Source organism: Oncorhynchus kisutch, linkage group LG18 (genome assembly GCF_002021735.2).
Source record: "Oncorhynchus kisutch isolate 150728-3 linkage group LG18, Okis_V2, whole genome shotgun sequence".
NCBI classification, from domain to species: Eukaryota; Metazoa; Chordata; class Actinopteri; order Salmoniformes; family Salmonidae; genus Oncorhynchus; species Oncorhynchus kisutch.
Genome location: NC_034191.2, coordinates 39,457,572 through 39,480,225, shown reverse-complemented (window position 1 = coordinate 39,480,225; position 22,654 = coordinate 39,457,572). Strand labels below are relative to the sequence as shown.

Below are 22,654 nucleotides of genomic sequence, written 5' to 3'. Positions count from 1 at the left end.
CTTTGCACTGTACAAAAGAGAGGTATTCAGCAATCAGTAAAGTACCAGTCCTTTATTAAACAGTTAGTAGTTAATACAGAGGACGCAGTGTTGACATCATCCGGCTCATTGCTGCCGAGTTACAGGTAGAACAGGAAATCCCACAATAAGCTACTGAACATTTACATTCTATATGGAGGAGATAAGTGTAAGTCATGAAAATAACAGTTGTTGTCATGTTTAAGATTTAAATTGTGCACCTCTTAAATTGTAAGTAAAATGTTAACGAAATATGTTATTTGTTCATTAAATGTTTTTAAAAAAGGTCATCTTGCCACTGAATATAGGGTGTACAAAATATCACAGTAAAGTGTAGCAGCGCCGTTCATGAACTCAAGTTTACAAAAGGTTGTTTTTTTTAAAAACGCATTCAGGAGAGGTTTCCCCCAGACCCATTGATGTGCCTAACCCTGGACTAAAAAGCATTTTAAAAATGGAGATTCTCAATTGAGTTTGTTTTACTCCAATGATTAGGCTTAATCTGTGTCCGGGAGACGGCACGTCAAAGTTTCAGCCTTTATAATTAAATAAACAAGAAGTAAATGACAGCAGCAGAAATTCACTATGATCTGAAAATGTCAAGCATAGGTCTAAATCACTCACTAAACCCCAAACCTAAAACACCTCGTAGGTGTGCCTGTATTAGCAATGCACGTATCACTGTATCTATTTGGACAAAAATACACAATTAAACAACTTCCCATCATATCTGAATACATCCCTTGACAACCAACAGATGCAGGCATTCCGGGTCAGTGATATTTGTGGAATGGAAAGGTGACAGTGGAGTAAGGCGACTGTGGCGCTATGGAGCCACACAGGAGCAGGCTCCCTCATGGTGCCGTGCCCACTTTTGGGAGCGCTTCCTCGGGCAGCTGCTCCTCAAACAGCTGCTCGTAGGGCAGCAGGTCCTCCTTGTCACCGAGGCGGCGGTGGCCACGTTGCAGCTTGGAGCGCCAGATGGTGATAAGGATCAGACCCATCAGGATCAGAGCTGAACTCACAGCCAGTGTGGCCACCAGGAAGACCCCTGGAGGGGAAGGATGGATGCATTTACTTTAAGTACACTCCCCTATGCATTTGGCTCTATACTCCTTGAGAGCAAAATGTTTCATATGGAGGCAATAGTACAGTACTTGTATTTGAGGGTATTTTCATAAATATGTTGTACCGTTTAGAAATAACTATCATCTCATCCCCCCCATTTGAAGGTGCTATAAGTATTTGGACAAATTGAATTATGTGTGTATTAAAGTAATCAAAAGTGTAGTATTCGGTCCCAGCTTGACTCTAAAAACGTGTAGTTTTTTGGAGTTGTTGACAGGCCCTGGCAAATTGAGGCTGTTCTGAGGGCAAAGGGGGGGAGCAACTCAATTAGGAAAGTGTTCGTGTTCCAAATGTTTTGTACACTCAGTGTATCTTTCAGTTGTTCATGATGACTTTGGTTTCACATCACCTATAACAGTCTCATTTATCAATGAGATCAATGCAGTGGCTTGTGCACTCAGATTTTAATGTTAGGAGTTTGATCCCCGGACGAGTCACACCAAAGACTAAAAATGGCACCTGATCCGTCTCTGCTTGGCACTCGGGATTAAGGAGATAGATTGGCAGTAATGCCCTGTGATAAACCAAGCCATTCCGGCTCGCACAAGCCAAGTTCATATGCCACCCCCAAAAAAACTTTAGATCAAAACCTCTCCTGGAGCTGTTTTCAGAACTGGAACACAACCCTTTAAACCTCACCGCTAGCATAGAACCTAAGGAAGGTTAGCTTACCTGGTGTCACGCGGTTATGGCCATTGTGTTGCCCTTGCTCACCTGTGAAAATAATGGAATCAGAAAAGAGAAAAATCACTATAGCCACCACAAAACAAAAATCAAATGAACAATTCAACACGTTAGAAACACCTTTGGCAGCAACGATTACAGCTGTGAGTCTTCTTGGGTAAGTCGAAGAGCTTTGCACACCTGGATTGCACAATATTTGGCAATTATTCTTTTCCAAATCCTTCAAGCTCTGTCAAGGTGTTTGGGATGATGACTAGACAGCAATTCAAGTAGTGTCAGATTTTAAAAAAAGCAGAATTAAAAAATAAAAATAAAACCTTCACCACTCAGGAACATTCACTGTCTTCTTGGTAAACACCTCCAGTGTAGATTTGGTCTTGTGTTTTAGATTGTCCTGCTGAAATGTGAATTACTCTCCCAGTGTCTGGTGTAAAGCAGATTTTCCCTGTCATGCCTCAAAATAAGGCGTCAGTTACTGTGTTGGATTTGTCCCAAACATAAGGCTTTGCATTTAGGCCAAAAAGTGTATTCCTTTGCAAAGTCGTTTTGCAGTATTAATGTAGTGCCTTATCTTGGAATATTTATTCATTCTTTTCATGCCGTCATTTAGGTCATTGTGGTGGAACAATGTTATTGACCCACCTCAGTTCTCACTTCACAGCAATTGAACTCTGTAGCGGTTTTAAAATTAATAATGCCCTCATGGTGACATTTGCTTCCTGTCCGGCAGCTCAGTTAAGTATGACTGTCTGGGTGATTTAATACATATTCCACACCCTAATGAACTTCATCCTGCTTAAAAGAGATATTCAGTCTGATTTGTTATCGTTGCCCAGCTACCAATAACTGCTCTTCTTTATGAAGATGAATCTGTGCTTGAAATTAAATATATTATTGCAACTACTTTGTTTACATTTGCAGAATTTTCTCACTGACCTATGGAGCATTGTGTTGATCAATGACAAAACTAAATCCATTTTAATCCCACTAACGCCACAAAATGGAAAACAATTCTTACCGTGCTCTCCAGTGCACCGGGCCATGCATTCGTCCAGTGTGCCGTAGCGGTTGCCGTTTCCCTGGCAGCCACCGTAGATGAAAGACTGGCAGGAGCTAGTGCTGGGGTCAAAGTAGAACATGTTGAAGGCAGCGCGGCAAGGGCCCGAGTCCGAGGGCACCATGCAAGCATCTGTGGAAGACCAGAGGACAAATCAGAACTGATCTCAGAAGTGGGGCGCTGGCGCGCATGAAGTAGAAGCGTTCATATCTCGGACACAAATTTTGAAATCTTAAATTTACCGTTTCACAAGTTCAGCCCTCAAAAAAAAATACATTGTTTAGGATATTCCCGAGGCACAACTAGCAGTGAAATATGGCAACGGAAACCCAACAGTACTTTGGGTGTCAGGGAAAATGGAGTAAAAAGTACAACATTTTCTTCAGGAAAGTAGTGGAGTAAATATAAATGACAGATTCCCCCAAAAAACTACTTAAGTAGTACTTTAAACAATTTTTTTTACAACACTGCTCATCAGGTGCCAAGCCACACACCATAATTACAAGGGTAAATCACTTTCAGGAAGAGGAGCTCATTATACAACAGGGAGCAATGGAATACAAAAAGGTCAAAAGTTTCTCATCTTCCCCAACTACACCATGGAGGTGATTGAGCAACGGCACGCATTCTGCTACTTGACTCCCTGCTGTGATGCAGACCATGAGAGGCAGAGGTGAAATACAAGCCTGCATTTTAAATCACAACGCCATGACAGGAGCCTTCACCAAGCTCGAAGATGTTGCAAGCTACGTGTCAAAACTACAGCAAATCCCCTGGCCACAAATGTCTGGAATGTTGACTGAGCAAACAGTGGATTTTTATGTTTATTCATAAAAGAGGCAATGTATACAAATAAAAAATGTCCAACAACCGCGGAGAGGGCTGTTAAGTCCAACTGTTGCTAGCGTAGTATTGGTCTGTTCTATCCATCATGCACAGCAGTCCTCGTTTTATGTGAGATGGGAGAACAATGCTTCATTTGGAGAAGTAGTGGGGAGGGTGGGTTTCTCTGGCGTCCATTACGGTGTTTTGTTGTTTTCTGCTGCCAGACAGCGGCATCAGATCCAACTGGATTTCTCAAGTTTATCAATCACCCTTATCTTCCAAGGCAAGAGGTGTTGCTATTGTCTTTTGTAAAAACAGCTATTTTTAACTCTTGTCCACAGACGGTAGGTACAACATTAACTCTTTCCCGGTCACCCTATTGAATTTCTAATGGCACAAACATTGACCCACATTTCTCTCCTGTTTTTTGATTTACTCCCAGAGCTTAGTCCCACTAATCGGGGGCGATTTTAATTGTTACCTTGATCCATATCGCGACAGACCGTCTACACAGACTCTACAAAATTTCCCCCATGTCCAGATACTAAATCTAAACAAATCCAGGATTCTAGTGGACATCTGACGAGACTGCAACATCCCACAGACAGACTGCTCATTCTACCCTGTCTTTTTCTAGAATCGACTCCAACTTGATTCCCAAAGTGCTCAATTCAAAATGCCATAGATTCTTAAGTGACCACAGTCCAATTACATTGTCCCTCTTTACCAAAACAGATTTACAGTCGGCGTTTTAACCACTCCTTGCTCACAGACCAAGCATTCATTGACTGCATGACAGTTAAGTTGAATGAGTTCCTCAGACTAATGACACGGGAGTGGTATCTGATTCTACACTATGGGAAACGTTAAACGGTTATGAGGTCATTATTTCATACGAGTGACAGACACAGGGAATCGCATGAGATAGAAAAATAACTCCCATCTTTGGAGACAACCAGAACTTCAAGTAGACTACAACAATATTTTGATATTAAAATATGAACACAGTTCTATTATTGGTTCTCAGGTCAGTAAAGCTGAAACAAAAACAATATGAACTAGGGGACAAACCGGAAAGGTAGCTTGCTAGACGACTAAAGGATGCACAGGCAAATCGAGCAATCCGTAAAATCAGGTCTAAGGCGGGGACCTTGCCGACAGATCCTAAAGAGATAAACTGCTTCAAAGAATCTCAGTTATATTTTTCCAGATCCGATGAGTCAGCCTTCTGTGACGCCATCAGCCTGCCAAAACTTGATAGCGGCAAAACACTTTTTTACTCAAATTTCACAATAGAATAAATAATTGAGGCAATAAAAGCTCTCCCACCTGGAAAGGCTGCAGACCCTGATGGTTTCGGCTGTGAATTTGATAAAACATTCAGTGAAGCCCTCGCTCCCCTCTTACTTAGGATGTTTACTGATTCAACAGAAAATTACATTTTGCCGTAGTCATTGTAAGAAGCCAATATTTGCCTTGTTAAAAAGGCAGAGGTAACAGATCCCGCAAATTTTAGACCGATAGCATTGCTTAATTTAGACGTTTAAAAAAAATATCAACAAAGTACTTGTAATAGGTTACACAAACATGCAACCATTATTCATCCGGATCAGACAGGGTTTTATCCCCGGCAGGTTATTGTTCTAATGTGCGCAGGCTGCTTAACGTTCTATACGCAAATCATGGGAAAAGCGCCAAGACGGCTATTATATCGCTAGATGCTCAAAAAGCGCTCGACCAAATAGAATGGTCACACATGCTCGAAGCGCTCACTAGGTTTGGATTTGGCGACTCCTTTATCGCCTGGGTCAAAATGCTCTGCCTGCCCAACAGCGACAAATCCAGGCCCTTTGAACTACATAGATCTGTCCAGCAGAGTTTCCCCACTTAGCGGTCTGCTGTCACCCTTGAACCCCTAGCTATACAAATAAGGAATCATCCTTATATCCAAGGTCTTAAAGTAGGAAACAAAAGACCGCATTTCGTTATATGCAGACGATGACACAGCCTCTGTCCCTAACCGACGAGACTTAATTCAATTCATTTGGCTAACTGTCTGGCAATTCATTTAAAAAAAGAAAAAAATGGGAGAAAATGTGATCTCAGATAATATTACAGCAAGTGGTCTAGAGGATACCATTTAAAGTGCATGACAACTTCACTTACCGTAGACTAAAAATACATAGAATCCCAAAGCTCATCTTCAAGCTTAACAATGAGCTGGTTGGACAGCTACAACAAAAGAGCTGGACACTTGCCTCCTCCTATGATGGGGCGCATTAATGCCATAAAAAGGGTTTCTCTTCTAACGTGCCTTTATCTTCGCCAGAATCTTCCAATTCCTCTTACCTATTAATTTATGCCTACGGACTCGACAAAATCGTGTAATTTGTCTGGGGTTACAAAACCCATCATATTTGTAAAGCCAACTTGCAAATGCACAAGGAAAGAGGCAGTTTAGGCCTACTCATCTTTAAGCATTACTACTGGGCTGCAAATAATTATTTTGTTCCATCTCGGTTAGGGATGCACGATACAGTGGGGGGGAAAGTATTTAGTCAGCCACCAAATGTGCAAGTTCTCCCACTTAAAAAGATGAGAGAGGCCTGTAATTTTCATCATAGGTACACTTCAACTATGACAGACAAAAGGAGCATTTTTTTCTCTCCAGAAAATCACATTGTAGGATTTATTTGCAAATTATGGTGGAAAATAAGTATTTGGTCAATAACAAAAGTTTCTCAATAGTTTGTTATATACCCTTTGTTGGCAATGACAGAGGTCAAACATTTTCTGTAAGTCTTCACAAGGTTATCACACACTGTTGCTGGTATTTTGGCCCATTCCTCCATGCAGATCTCCTCTAGAGTACTGACTAGGAACGCTTAGTTGTTGTAAGTCATTGTTGCTCCATTCTTGTCCCATGTCTTGCTTAATCAATACTTCATTGGTTTGCTATTTGTGTGTGCTAAAGTGCAGAAGGAAATACTTAAAAATAAAACTGATCTCAAACCTGCAGGCCTCAACTTGTGAAAAAGGCTATCACATCTGGAAGGACGTTTGAGATCGATCCCAGAACAGCTAACTACACCGTGCAGGGAGAATGGTTTACATAGAACCTCAACCATAAGGAGCCAGCCAAAAGCCATACTGCAGAAAAAAAAAAGAAAAAAGTAAATCCAGTTACCTTTATATTCAATGCTCTTGTGATCTGTAGGTTTGTCAGCATCAGATCTTTTCCTTCCCTTAGAGCCAGCGATGACAGCCACTGGAAAGATAAGTAAATGTAAGAGAGGGATTGCTGTGTGGGGAGGCCTGTTGGGGTTCGTTGGAGGTGAGAAGTGTCAGTTAACAATGGGAGGAGGTGAGCGAGTGGGAATCAGTAGGTGGGACTGTGTGTGTTATATATAAAATATATATATAAATAAAATGGAAATTGAATTTAAACTGAAGGCAATATTCACCCAAGTTTTAAATGACAAAATACAATTTAGGAATTCAAATGATTAAATGTGTGCATTAGAAAATAAAACATGGGATTAAAATATAATCTGTTGGCAATGAAATTGGTCCATACATAGACTGTTAAACTAGGTGTCAAATTGAATAAAATGTGCAATAAGCATTTAACACAATAAGGTAGGCCACTTGATTTCAACATCTGAACAAAGTGGACAGGCTAGCATGCTGTTTAAACAGTTGGAGACAGACAGAAGGGTGTGTTCATAACAATTCAACTGTAGCCTTGGTAGCTAGCAAATATTTCAATCTAAAGATTAGCTGGCTACTCACTATCACATGGGCTTTTGCTTGAGATTTTATGAGACCGGTGTAAAATGTTCTATTAACGCCTGCTCTAAGTAGTGAGTGTGCATGTTCTGGTGGGTTCTTTTTATTTACATTTTTTTAGTCCTTCAAGTGCCTTGCAAACTCCAAGCAGGCTGTCAGGTGCTTTTTACTGAGGAGCGGCTTCAGTCTGGCCATGCTACCATAAAGTCCTGATTGGAGGAGCGCTGCAAAGATGGGAGAACCATACAGAAGGACAACCATCTCCACAGAGTCCCCTCCCTCCCTTTACAGACAATTCCTTGGACCTCATGGCTTGGTTTTTGCTCTGGGACCTTAGACAGCCGTGTGCGCCTTTCCAAATCATGTCCAGTCAATTGAATTTACCAAAGGTGGACTCCAATCAAGTTGTAGAAACATCTCCAAGATGATCAATGGAAACAGGATGCACCGGAGCGCAATTTCAAGTCTCATAGCAAAGGGTCTGAATACTTATGTAATTAAGATATATGTTTGTTTTAACCTTTTGTTCACTTTGTCATTATGGGGTAGAGGGTAGCTTGATGAGGAAAAGTTTATTTATGCATTTTAGAATAAGGCTGTAATGTAACAAAATGTGGAAAAAGTCAAGTGTTTGGAATACTTTCCCGAATGCACTGTATGAGGATTCCTAACATGACCCATGACTTGAAGTGTGTTAGACAAACACAGATAAGCGGAGCTGTACATATTACGGAAGGACTGAGGAATGTGGAACTGTTAGCTGATTTACCTAGAACCCCCTCAGGTCTCACGAGTAGCCGACATTGTACACAGTCAAGTTGTGTTTTAAAATGTTGAGGATCGTGACATTTTGCCTTTTAAAAGCAAACACCATCCAAGAGATGCTGTATGATATTACCAGTTTTACTACAGCTAAAAGAAAGCGTTTAAAATAGGTGGTGATGGTAAATAGTACTACGCATGTGTTACCTTGATCGTTGGCAGTCATAGCCATTCTTCTCTGCATGGGCGAGTCCTTGGACAGCAGCACAGTACCTGTTGAGAAAGTGATGGTCCATGAAAGACATTAACTGAAAAGCACATTGGCCCACAGTTTAGCCTTTAGCCACTGTAAAAACAGTGTATCGATTGATAAGTAACTGATACATGGGAAAAGCAAGGTTTCCTTTCGACAGCTGTGGCTTCTTCCTGTTAATATTAGAAACAAAACAGCTGTTCATGAAACATATTACAACCCAGAAAAAAAACAATAGTGGAATAGAGTGCAATTTGTATTCTTTAAAAATATATCCTGAATTACAGCCATTTCCCGTCTAAACAAGCAGCCAGCAAGAATGCAGACTTACTGACTCTACATGGAAGAATGTGGACTCTTGTTGGGCACTTCATGTAAAAGGACCCATGAGAACCAACATGTGAAGTTTATAGGAGCATGTCAAATCAAAGCCAAGTGTGTGTAAACACACACACACACACACACACACACACACACACACACACAGGTTGGAGTCATTAACACCTTTGGGACTGGGGGGGGGGGCAGTATTGAGTAGCTTGGATAAAAAGGTGCCCAGAGTAAATTGCCTGCTACTCAGGCCCAAAAACTAGAATATAATTAGTAAATTTTGATAGAAACTTCAGTGTTTTCTAAAACTGTTTGAATGATGTCTGAGTATAAACAGAACTCACTTTGCAAGCAAAGACCAGAGAAAAAAATCTAAACGAGGAAGTGTGAAATCTGAGGTTTGTAGTTTTTCAAGTCTTTGCCTATACAGTGTCTATGGGGTCATATTGCACTTCAAGGTTTCCAATAGATGTCAACAGTCCTTAGAACCTTGTTTGAGGCTTCCACTGTGAAGGGGGAGAGAAAGAGAGCTGTTTGACTGAGGTCTGGCAGAGTGGCATGAGCTGATCACGCGCTCCCCCGTGAGAGGTAGCTGCGTTCCATTGCATTTCTATAGACAAAGGAATTCTCCGGTTGGAACATTATTGAAGATCTGTTAAAAACTTCCTAAAGATTGATTCTATACTTCGTTTGACATGTTTCTATGAACTGTAATATAACTTTTTTGACAAGTGATGGCACATTATGCATTTGAATTACTGGGCTAAACGCAATAACAAAAAAGGAGGTATCTGGACATAGTGCCTTGCGAAAGTATTCGGCCCCTTAGAACTTTGCAACCTTTTGCCACATTTCAGATATAAAACTGTATTTTTTTTGTGAAGAATCAACAAGTGGGACACAATCATGAAGTGGAACAACATTTATTGGATATTTCATACTTTGTTAACAAATCAAAAACTGAAAAATTGGGCGTGCAAAATTATTCAGCCCCCTTAAGTTAATACTTTGTAGCGCCACCTTTTGCTGCGATTACAGCTGTAAGTCGCTTGGGGTATGTCTCTATCAGTTTTGCACATCGAGAGACTGACATTTTTCCCCATTCCTCCTTGCAAAACAGCTCGAGCTCAGTGAGGTTGGATGGAGAGCATTTGTGAACAGCAGTTTTCAGTTCTTTCCACAGATTCTCGATTGGATTCAGGTCTGGACTTTGACTTGGCCATTCTAACACCTGGATATGTTTATTTTTGAACCATTCCATTGTAGATTTTGCTTTATGTTTTGGATCATTGTCTTGTTGGAAGACAAATCTCCGTCCCAGTCTCAGGTCTTTTGCAGACTCCATCAGGTTTTCTTCCAGAATGGTCCTGTATTTGGCTCCATCCATCTTTCCATCTATTTTAACTATCTTCCCTGTCCCTGCTGAAGAAAAGCAGGCCCAAACCATGATACTGCCACCACCATGTTTGACAGTGGGGATGGTGTGTTCAGGGTGATAGCTGTGTTGCTTTTACGCCAAACATAACGTTTTGCATTGTTGCCAAAAAGTTCAATTTTGGTTTCATCTGACCAGAGCACCTTCTTCCACATGTTTGGTGTGTCTCCCAGGTGGCTTGTGGCAAACTTTAAACAACACTTTTTATGGATATCTTTAAGAAATGGCTTTCTTCTTGCCACTCTTCCATAAAGGCCAGATTTGTGCAATATACGACTGATTGTTGTCCTATAGACAGAGTCTCCCACCTCAGCTGTAGATCTCTGCAGTTCATCCAGAGTGATCATGGGCCTTTTGGCTGCATCTCTGATCAGTCTTCTCCTTGTATGAGCTGAAAGTTTAGAGGGACGGCCAGGTCTTGGTAGATTTGCAGTGGTCTGATACTCCTTCCATTTCAATATTATCGCTTGCACAGTGCTCCTTGGGATGTTTAAAGCTTGGGAAATCTTTTTGTATCCAAATCCGGCTTTAAACTTCTTCACAACAGTATCTCGGACCTGCCTGGTGTGTTCCTTGTTCTTCATGATGCTCTCTGCGCTTTTAACGGACCTCTGAGACCATCACATTGCAGGTGCATTTATACGGAGACATGATTACACACAGGTGGATTGTATTTATCGTCATTAGTATTTAGGTCAACATTGGATCATTCAGAGATCCTCACTGAACTTCTGGAGAGAGTTTGCTGCACTGAAAGTAAAGGGGCTGAATAATTTTGCACACCCAATTTTTCAGTTTTTGATCCAATAAATGTCGTTCCACTTCATGATTGTGTCCCACTTGTTGATTCTTCACAGTTTTATATCTTTATGTTTGAAGCCTGAAATGTGGCAAAAGGTCGCAAAGTTCAAGGGGGCACTGTATATACTGCTCAAAAAATAAAGGGAACACCAAAATAACACATCCTAGATCTGAATGAATGAAATATTCTTATTAAATACTTTTTTCTTTACATCGTTGAATGTGCTGACAACGTCACACATGATCAAATTTATCAACCCATGGAGGTCTGGATTTGGAGTCACACTCAAAAGAAAGTGGAAAACCACACTACAGGCTGATCCAACTTTGATGTAATGTCCTTAAAACAAGTCAAAATGAGGCTCAGTAGTGTGTGTGGCCTCCACGTGCCTGTATGACCTCCCTACAACGCCTTGGCATGCTCCAGATGTGGCGGATGGTCTCCTGAGGGATCTCCTCCCAGACCTGGACTAAAGCATCCGCCAACTCCTGGACAGTCTGTGGTGCAATGTGGCGTTGGTGGATGGGAGCGAGACATGATGTCCCAGATGTGCTCAATTGGATTCAGGTCTGGGGAACGGACGGGCCAGTCCATAGCATCAATGCCTTCCTCTTGCAGGAACTGCGGACACTCCAGCCATATGAGGTCTAGCATTGTCTTGCATTAGGAGGAACCTAGGGCCAACCGCACCAGCATATCGTCTCAAAAGGGGTCTGAGGAGCTCATCTCGGGACCTAATGGCAGTCAGGCTAGAACCACTCCTTTATTGGGGGTGTCTTGCTAATTGCCTATAATTTCCACCTGTTGTCTATTCCATTTGCACAACAGCATGTGAAATTTGTCAATCAGTGTTGCTTCCTAAGTGGACAGTTTGATTTCACAGAAGTGTGATTGACTTGGAGTTACATTGTGTTGTTTAAGTGTTCCCTTTATTTTTTGGGGCAGTGTATGATGGACTTTAAACATTTATTGTGGAACTGGGATTCCTGGGAGTGCATTATGATGATCAAATTGAATATTTCTAACGCTATCGCTGACTTTTCTCATACCTCTACTTGGTGGCTGGATGTTTGTGACTAGGTGCTGACCTAACATAATCGCAAGGTGTGCTTTCACCGTAAAGCGTTTTTTGAAATCTGATGCGGTTGGTTGCATTAAGGAGAAGTTAATCTATTTCCATGCATAACACTTGTATCTTTAATCAATGTTTATTTTGAGTATTTCTGTAATTTGATGTGGCTCTCTGCACTTTCACCAGATGTTTATTTGAGACAATTCATTTCTGATCATAACACCAATTTCAAATGAGGTTTTTGGACATACAGATTAACTTTATCGAACAAACTACATTTATTGTGTAACATGAAGTCCTGTGAGTGCCTCCTGGTGAAGATAAAGGTTAGTGATTAATTTAAATCGCTATTTCTGATTTTTGTGAGCCCTCTCCTTGGCTGGAAAATGGCTGTATGGTTCTGTGACTAGGTGCAGACCTAAAATAATCGTTTGGTGCTTTCGCCGTAAAGCCTATTTGAAAATCGGACACTGTGGCTGGATTTACAAGAAGTTTATCTTTAAAATGGTCTAAAATATTTGTATGTTTGAGGAATGTTAATTATGTGATTTCTGTTGTTTTGAATTTGGCGCCCTGCAATTTCGCTGGCTGTTGGCGAGGTGGGACACTACTGTCTCACATATCCCAGAGAAGTTAAAACTTGTTTTTCAACCTCATCAAATATATTTTTAACAAAGTATAATTTTGGCAAGTCGGTTAGGACATCTACTTTGTGCATGACACAAGTAATTTTTCCAACAATTGTTTACAGACAGATTATTTCACTGCATCACAATTCCAGTGGGCTAGAAGTTTAAATACATTAAGTAGACTGTGCCTTTAAAAACATCTTGTAAAATTCCAGAAAATGATGTTATGGCTTTAGAAGCTTCTGATGGGCTAATTGACATAATTGGAGTCCATTGGAGGTGTACCTGTGGATTTATTTCAAGGCCTACCTTCAAACTCAGTGCTTCTTTGCTTGACATCATGGGAAAATCAAAAGAAATCAGCAAAGACCTCAGAAAAAAACCTAATTGTAGACCTCCACAAGTCAGGTTCATCCTTGGGAGCAATTACCAAACGCCTGAAGGTACCACGTTCATCTGTACAAACAATAGTGCGCAAGTATAAACACCATGGGACCACGCAGCAGTCATACCACTCAGGAAGGAGACGAGTTCTGTCTCCTAGAGATGAACATACTTTGGTGCGAAAAGTGCCAATCAATCCCAGAACAGCAGCAAAGGACCTTGTGAAGATGCTGGTAGAAACAGGTACAAAAGTATCTATATCCACAGTAAAATGAGTCCTATAATCGACATAACCTGAAAGGCAGCTCAGCAAGGAAGTCACTGCTCCAAAACCGCCATAAAAAAGCCAGACTACGGTTTGCAAATGCACATGGGGACAAAGATTGTACTTTTGGAATAATGTCCACTGGTCTGATGAAACAAAAACAGACCCGTTTGCCAATAAGGACCATTGTTCTGTTTGGAGGAAAAAAAGGGGGATGATTGCAAGCCGAAGAACACCATCCCAACCGTGAAGCACGGGGTGGCAGCATCATGATGTGGGGGTGCTTTGCTGCAGTTCACAAAATAGATGGCATCATGAGGCAAGAAAATTGTGTGGATATATCAAAAGCAACATCACAAGACAGTCAGGAAGTTAAAGCTTGGTCGCAAATGGGTCTTCCAAATGGACAATGACCCAAAGCATACTTCCAAAGTTGTGGCAAAGTGGCTTAAGGACAACAAAGTCAAGGAATTGGAGTGGCCATCACAAAGCCCTGACCTCAATCCTATAGAAAATTTGTGGGCAGAACGGAAAAGCATGTGCGAGCAAGGAGGCCTACAAACCCAACTCAGTTACACCAGCTCTGTCAGGAGGAATGGGCCAAAAACCCAACTTTTTGGTGGGAGGCTACCTGAAACATTTGACCCAAGTTAAACTTGTGACCCACTGGGAATGTGACGAAAGAAATCAAAACTGAAATAAAAAAAAAATTAAAATCACTATTATTCTAAAATTTCACATTCTTAAAATAAACTGGTGATCCTAACTGACCTAAAACAGGGAATTTTTACTAGGATTAAATGTCAGGAATTGTGAAAAACTGAGTTTGAATGCATTTGGCTAAGATATATATATATATCTCATCTGGTTTGCGCTTAGTGGGACTACAATTTGTTCAACAGGACAATTACCCCAAAACACACCTCACGGCTGTGTAAGGGCTATTTGGAGAGATGGTGTTCTGCATCAGATGACCTGTCCATCACAATTCCTACCTCAACCCAATTGAGATGAGTTGGACCGAAGAGTGAAGGATAAACAGCCAACAAGTGCACAGCATGTGTGTGAACTCCTTCAATACTGTTGAAAAAGCATACCGGGTGAAGCTGGTTGAGAGAATGCCTTGATGACAGCTTTGCACACTCTTGGCAAAGGGTGGCTACTTTGAAGAATCAAAAATACATTTTGGTTTTACACTATTTTGCTTACTACGTGTTATTTATAGTAGTCTTCACTATTATTCTACAATGTAGAATAAGTCAAAAGAAAAGAAAAACCCTAGAATGAGTAAGTGTTCAAAAATTTGACTGGTACTGTATACATTTGCTCCAACTGCAAGAGCCTGACCCTGAACAGTTTATTATGGAATGGATGCTAGACTGTGGTGCACGGCTCAGGCCAAACCTCATTGTACGGAGGTCACTTAACCGGTTTGGCATTGGGTAAGCTGAAACAATCATAACACCATCTATGCACACGACACACCCATAACAAACACCCTACACCTCAAAGGGATGATGTAAAACTAACTAGCTTAGCAGTAGAGACTCACATTAAAATGGTCATGGTTCTGTTTTTACAGTTCCAACAGCCTTTAAATGACCCGTTTGAGTTCTATTTACTTTGTTAGGTATAATTATATTTTCTGGCGCATAGTAGGAAACAGAGACAGTAGTTGGACTAGTAGCCTGCTGGACTGATATGCCAGACGTAAGGATGCTGCCAGGATCCTAGTGTAGAGAGTGTGTGCCTGAACACAAGCCACAGATTCATTTTTGCCCATCTCCCCATGGGGAGCACTGTGGTGGAGGTTACTGTGGTTAGAGTGGGCCACTTTGTTAAACAGTGGATTGCCATGTCAAGAGGCTTAATGCTCTGTGTATGACCTCTGACGAGGTGTGTGACCTAAAGAGAGATATTTTGACTATTTAAACAAACAAAAAAAAGGACAAGACAAAGAATTCGATTTCAGTTTAAAATGCATACCAAACATACCATTGATTTTCTACATTTTACAAACCATGCTACGCTATGCACAAGGACCACTTAATCTCCACAGAAAATTTTACAAAAGCACACTGAGGAAGAACTGTGCAGACAGTTTGTAATAGGATAAAACAGCAGGTGATTTTACCGTAATTCTGTTACCAAACATTGCATCTGCACAATTTCACTTTCTCTTGTAAATGTATTCATTTTGCATAGAGTTGTATGGTTTGCTACACTTTGAAATCAAATGTTTTTTTGTTTGGCATATATTAAGTGAGAAATCAAGAGTCTCAGCGTAATTACTCTACAGCAGGGATGGGCAACTGGCGGCACACCTGCGGATCAAGTAATCAAAATATTTATATTGGGGGAACTCAGTCGGGGTCTCAACTGCCATCTGCCCAGTACAGTTAAAACTGGGATTTATATGTGAACAACAATCCTACAGTGTGCCAGTGACCGTTTGCCCACTGACATCGGATATGACACAAACTGCTATCAGGACAATACCCTGGTGAGGACAACGAGCCCACAGATAAAGTTCCCTGAGACAGTTTGTGCAGAAATCCTTTGTTTGTGCAAACCTACAGTTGCCCGAGTAGCTGGTCTCAAACGATCTCTCAGGTGAAGAAGCCAGATGTGGAGGACAGTTGGACGTACTGCCAAATTCTCTAAAAAGACTTGAGGCGTTTATGGTGGAGAAATTAACATTCAATTCTCTGGCAATAGGACTGGTGGACATTCCTGCAGTCAACATGCCAATTACAAGCTCCTGTAACTTGAGACATCTGTGGCATTGTGTTGTGTGACAACTGCACATTTTAAAAGTGGATTTTTATTGTCCACAGCACCAGGTGCACCTGTGTAATGATCAGCTTCTTGTTATGTCACATGTCAGGTGGATGGATTATCTTGGCATGGTAGAAATGCTCACGAACAGGGATGTAAAATAAATTAAATAGTGCACAAAATGAGAGAAACATTTGTGCATATGGAACAGTTCTGGGATGCTGATGTAACCAACACTTTACATTTTTTGTTCAGTGTAGAATATACAAGGCGCCATGTCGAAGTTAGGTTGTGCATCAGTGTTTCTGTAGTTGTGTCAGTCACTCATTTAGCCCATGAGTTCAGGTTTTTTGTGGCCCCCACACCCATCAGTTGCCCATCCCTACAGCACAGAAACAATAGAACCGGTACGGATTGCTATGAAAAACCTAAATAACAATGGGGTGCGGACCAAGACGCACACAAGAGAGTTAGTTAAACCTGCTGAAAAGGCGTTGACACAAATCGTTCTGTGTTTTGTCAGTTTTAGTCGAGACAAAGCGCTGACTGCCCAATCCAGTTTAGGAGTTATGACTTCGGGAGATGAATAAAACGCACATTAAATAATGATCAACACACAAGCCGGGGCTGGGGGAAAATGTGAGACGTTGAGAAACAAATAAATAAATAGGTAGTCCTACTTATCGAGGAAATACTTTTAACCCAGGGCATTTCCACAGTAACAGAATTACGCTGAAGACTCAGACTGTTCACTTTCAAATCTCAAACCATTGATATAAAAACCATACAACTATGCACCATGACTAATTTACACAGTGTATATAAACTCAGCAAAAATAAATAAAAAAAGAGAAAAGTCCTCACTGTCAACTGTGTTTATTTTCAGCAAACTTCACGTGTAAATACTTGTATGAACATAACAAGATTCTACAACTGAGACTAACTGAACAAGTTCCACAGCCATCCACAGTAATGGGGGGGGGGGGTCAAAATCAAAAGTAACAATCAGTATCTGGTGTGGCCACCAGCTGCATTAAGTACTGCAAGTGCATCTCCTCCTTATGGACGGCACCAGATGTGCCAGTTCATGCTGTGAGATGTTAACCCACTCTCCCACCAAGGCACCTGCAAGTTCCCGGATATTTATGAAGGGGGGGGGGGGCCCAAGCCCTCACCCTCCGAGCCAACAGGTCCACAGACATGCTCAATGGGATCCGGGCTCGTCGCTGGCCACAGCAGAACACTGACATTCCTGTCTTGCAGGAAATCACGCACAGAACGAGCAGTATGGCTGGTGGCATTGTCATGCTGGACGGTCATGTCAGGATGAGCCTGCAGGAAGGGTACCACATGAGGGAGGAGGATGTCTTCCCTGTAACGCACAGCGTTGAGATTGCCTGCAATGACATTAAGCTCAGTCCGATGATGCTGTGACACACCGCCCCAGACGGACCCTCCAAATCGATCCCGTCTCCAGAGTACAGGCCTCGGTGTAACGCTCATTCCTTCGACAATAAACACAAATAATAAACACGAATCCGACCATCACCCCTGGTGAGACAAAACCGCGAATCGTCAGTGAAGAGCACTTTGACAGTTTTGTCTAGTCCAGCGACAGTGAGTTTGTGCCCATGGGTGACGTTGTTGCCGGTGATGTCTGGTGAGGACCTGCCTTACAACAGGCCTACAAGCCCTCAGTCCAGCCTCTCAGCCTATTGCGGACAGTCTGAGCACTGATGGAGGGATTGTGCATTCCTGGTGTAATTCGGGCAGTTGTTGCCATCTTGTACCTGTCCAGCAGGTGTGATGTTAGGATGTACCGATCCTGTGCAGAGGTTTTTACACGTGGTCTGCCACTGCGAGGACGATCAGCTGTCCGTCCTGTCTCCCTGTGGCGCTGTCTTAGGAGTCTCACAGTACGGACATTGCAATTTATTGCTCTGGTCACATCTGCAGTCCTCATGCCTCCTTGCAGCATGCCTAAGGCACGTTCACGCAGATGAGCAGAGACCCTGGGCATCTTTCTTTTGGTGTTTTTCCAGAGTCAGTAGTAAGGCCTCTTTAGTGTCCTAAGCTTTCATAACTGATCTTAATTGCCTACCGTCTGTAAGCTGTTAGTGTCTTAACGACCGTTCCACAGGTGCATGTTCATTAATTGTTTATGGTTCCTTGAACAAGCATGGGAAACCGTGTTTAACCCTTTACAATGAAGATCTGAAGCTATTTAAATTTGTACTAATTATTTTTGAAATGCAGTGTCCTGAAAAAGGGACGTTTCTTTTTTTGCTGAGAGATAGATATATAATCTATATTCACTGGAAGAATTGCAGATGCAAAGAATTACAGTAAAATCTCCCTTGTTTTTTTTCTGTTAACAAACTTAGTATCTGCACAGTTCATCCTGTCAATATGCTTTTGTAAAATGTATAAATTTTAAAGTTTAAAAATAGTATTTGCGTAATTCTATCACCATGGAATTGCCCCCCAGCAGTCCCTGCTGAAGGTTGTTAGTAACGTGAGACTTCCCTCCCGCTGTTACTTAGTTTACACAAGGTCACGTCCTTCTGTTACAGCTGGCTCTGTCCCACCCCCTCAGGCTGCCTGTGTTGACTTAAGGACACAGCCGAATTCCACTGACAACACTTCGGCAGTGACGCCATGGCTGGGCCAACAGAGAAACCACAGATCCACAAGTATTCACCCCAAAAATAAAAAATAGAACAATATCTTTACCTGTCACCCCACTACAAGCCCCCTCACATTCCTCCTGACTGTGAAAGTTGTTGCCGTTGCCGTTGCAGCCGCCATAGATGAACAGCTTGCAGGTCTGGTTGGTGACGTCATAGTAGTATTTGGGAAAGGCAGCGCGGCAGGAACCCACTACCATGGGCATGCGGCACTTATCTGTGGGAAGAGGAAAGGGCGGACGAGACGTTAACACTGAAGCGGGTCACGATAAGCTCAATTCACAAGGAAACCTATCCTTTGTCGGGTAAATTACATGCTTTAAAAAAAAAAAAAAAAGGGGGCCATTTTTATACTCCGTAGCAATCGGGAACTACATCAGTCAAGATGAAAATATGATTAACACCAATACAAAATAGTATAAGTGCAAATAAATGTATGATGAGGGCCTAGTTGTCAAAGAAACGCACCTTTCTAGGAGGAGAGTTAGAAGTCAGACTGTAGCTCTCTCCGACCTTTATTTCCCAATGATTTACATACTGAGTGAAACCATGAGAGCTGGAATGGGTAAACAAAACATGACAAAAGAGCAGAGACCGGAGTTTCTCCACCACACCTATTACACCAATCAATCTTATCATGCACATGCAAACTGGGCTGACTTGTTGGCCCAGTCTCTTGCCGCATTCAAAACTGGGAAATGCGAAGTCGGACATCTCTGACTTCCGACTTCAGAGCGTTCAAGACAACTTCTCCAACTCTGACTTTCCAACCTGAAGAGCACCGATGTCACAATACTTGAGCAAAAGTACTCGGTTTCAAATATACTTAAGTATCAAAAGTAAATGTAATTGCCAAAATATACTTAAGTATCAAGTATAAATCACTTCTATTAGGCAATCCAAACAGCACAATTTTCTCACCAACACTCAGACATAATTTACAAATGAAGCATTTGTGTTTAGTCCGCCAGATCAGAGGCCGTAGGGATGACCTCTTGATAAAAAAGTGTGAGAATTGGACCATTTTCCTGTCCTGTTAAGCATTCAAAATGTAACATGTACTTTTGGGTGTCAGGGAAAATGTATGGACTAAGAAGTACATCATTTTTCTATAGGAATGTAGTGATGTAAAAGTAGTCAAATATAAAATACTAAAGTAAAGTACAGATACTCCAAAACATTACTTGCGTAGTACTTTCAAATATTTTTACTTGAGTACTTTACACCACTGGAATAACTTGGGTGATGTTGACAAACAAGAAACATCCTGTGTACTCCAGAATAGGAGTCAATACCCCTGGCACAGATAAACCACTTTCCTCATTTTTCCACTTCATAAACCGCACCTGACTTGGTTACGAATGTCTGACAATGTGCAAAGCAGTGGATGGCATATGTGAGATGCAAAGACAGCACCATTGATCGCTCTAGAGATAACGTGAATCAAATCCAGAATAATAAGCACTGGTCGCCACTGAGATAATGTGTACAGGAAGAAGCAAATAAAAGAGACAATACTGTATAAAACTTGAGTGGTGGTCCATATGACATTTTCTCACTTAAGCCTTTCAGGCAGTGTAAAGTCCAGATCAAATCGAATGTATAGAGTGCTTATCTTGCAATATAACTCCTTAGCTCAATAAATATAAATTGCAAAACAAGGACATAGCTGGGGAATGGTAATCTGTCACATGACCCCAATTTGTAAAGCATATTGACCCCCCCCCCCCAAAAAAAAAATATACATATTAATTGACAAAGTGCTGATATAGCCTAGCCTACTTAGCTAAAGCAGTCCCTATTAGTGCCAATGACGCCCCTGAATTGTAATTGTCCTAAAGACCAATATGCCTACCTGTCGAGTTGACTTCCCTGGGCACACCAGCTTCACTAATATCGTCCACTTCGATTTTTGTAGTCTTTGGATGAGTCTTTTTGCGGTAGACCTTGGACTGTGTATCGGACTGTAAGACGCAGACGTCCTTTCCATCTTTCATGCAGTTGACGAGAAAACACTCCGATGGTCCATCCGCTGAGACTCCAACCAAAGCGATCTGGCAGTCCTGGTAGCCGCAGCAAGCTTCCTGACACCCCATGCTGTCTGATATCTCCGGCAGGTGAAACAAATAGCTGGCTCCAGCGTCAAGAGATGTTGGGTCAAGACCTTGGTCGGCGTCTACATCCCAAGCGCATCCTTGTTTCTCTTCGCCCAACTGACCGCGGACCAGTACCGCGAGCAGTGCGAACAATACACCACTACTCCACACCTGTTTCATTGTTGTTGTTTTTCTTCCGCGAAAGCCTTCGTCAAAGTAAATAACAGTCTTCCAAATAATATTTTCTCGATCGAAATAGCAATTCGTCTTAGATTAGTAGATGCTGTAAGCGAAACTACTTCCCTGTTGAAACGACCTCCTTTTGTTGTCTTGAATATACCGTACGTAGTTAGAGACAGGTGCTCTTTACCCCGCCCACGGAATAAGGCGAGGCCATGTTCAATTGACAAACGTTTTCGAACTTTGCAGATAGAGAAATGTCACGAAAAGAGCCAATGTGTTCTACATATCATATGTATATCTGAACGTTCCAACCCGTTCCGTCCGGCTGAGGCGCACCAAGCGGCCTTTTGGGCGTGAAGTCAGGTTCAACTTTTTTTAAAGTTCCATCTTCTGTGTTCTTTTTCATGACATTCAGATGTATCAGATATTTACTTTGTTAGGCCTTCGGATTCGTTCAGTCTAATCACTCATTTAGTTATGCTGTTGTCGTAGACTAACACAGACGCTGTACCTGAGTACACAGGTTGTCTTCATTGCCTTCTCAGAAAAGTGAATCCATTTTTATTTTGATACCACAAGATGGCACCATTACCCTTCTGCCATAAAGATATCCAGTGGACATGGTAAGTCAAACCATTTAGAGCGCAGACAAGAGCAACAAAAAAAGTACGAGAAATACCAGACTGGGCAAGTTGATTTAAATTCTTATTTAGGATAAAAGCCTGTCACAAGTCTACTATAAAAGGTTGTGAAATAACATTGTTCATGCTTTCCAGTGTTTGGTGATTGGAAAGGTGAGCGGACAATACCAGCTGCAAGCGTCCTCTAATAGTAGGTTCAATGTCGTATTAGTTATGTTTAAAAAATATATGCTGTTTAGGAGTGTTGTGAATAGGGGTGTGCAGATATGAGTCAAAGTCCAGTACAGCAAGGATAAACTAACAGACATGAGTAAATAATGCAGTAGGCTGCAAACAGGGTTTATTGCATGGTGCAGCCCTGGGTATAACCTAAAACCAAATGGCTGTCAGTAAATAGTCGTTATTATCATATCTACTACAGGCAGCTGTGTTTATAACGAAGGCAGGGCTTTTGAGCACAGGGGGATGGATGTAGTAGAGGAAGAAGACAACTTGATTGATCCATTTGCCTTAGTCGACAGAAAAGAAGACAGAAACACTCAAAGGTTGGAGTTTTAGGTGCCTTGCTCAAGGGCACAACGGCAGGGGATGGCATTTAGGACTAATTTCTTCCCTTCGGGACATTGGTGTTGAATCTGCAACCATCTAGTTCAGGGTTTTCCAACCTTGTTTCTGGAGCGCTACTGTCCTGTAGGTAAATCCAGAGTGTAGCACTAGGCCCCTCGAAATCCAATCTAGACCATGATACCAGTTCCACTGCCCACCCCCCCCCCCCACCCCTATCCAATATGAAGTAGTTCATTTTCTTCTTTCTTTAATTGGCTGATCACCTTCAT

General features: G+C 41.7%; 1 protein-coding gene across 1 annotated transcript; it reads right to left on the bottom strand.

Annotated features, from left to right (window-relative positions):
* Positions 1 to 33: 33 nt before the first annotated feature.
* On the bottom strand, positions 34 to 21,660 carry spint2 (serine peptidase inhibitor, Kunitz type, 2). Its single transcript, XM_020507740.2, has 7 exons — positions 20,754 to 21,660; positions 18,945 to 19,115; positions 8,471 to 8,536; positions 6,900 to 6,980; positions 2,849 to 3,019; positions 1,819 to 1,860; positions 34 to 1,069 (listed from the first exon to the last, which is right to left on the bottom strand). The coding sequence occupies exons 1-7, from the start codon at positions 21,172 to 21,174 to the stop codon at positions 873 to 875; spliced, it is 1,149 nt and encodes a 382-aa protein (XP_020363329.1). The 5' UTR covers positions 21,175 to 21,660; the 3' UTR covers positions 34 to 872.
* Between the last annotated feature and the right edge of the window lie 994 nt (positions 21,661 to 22,654).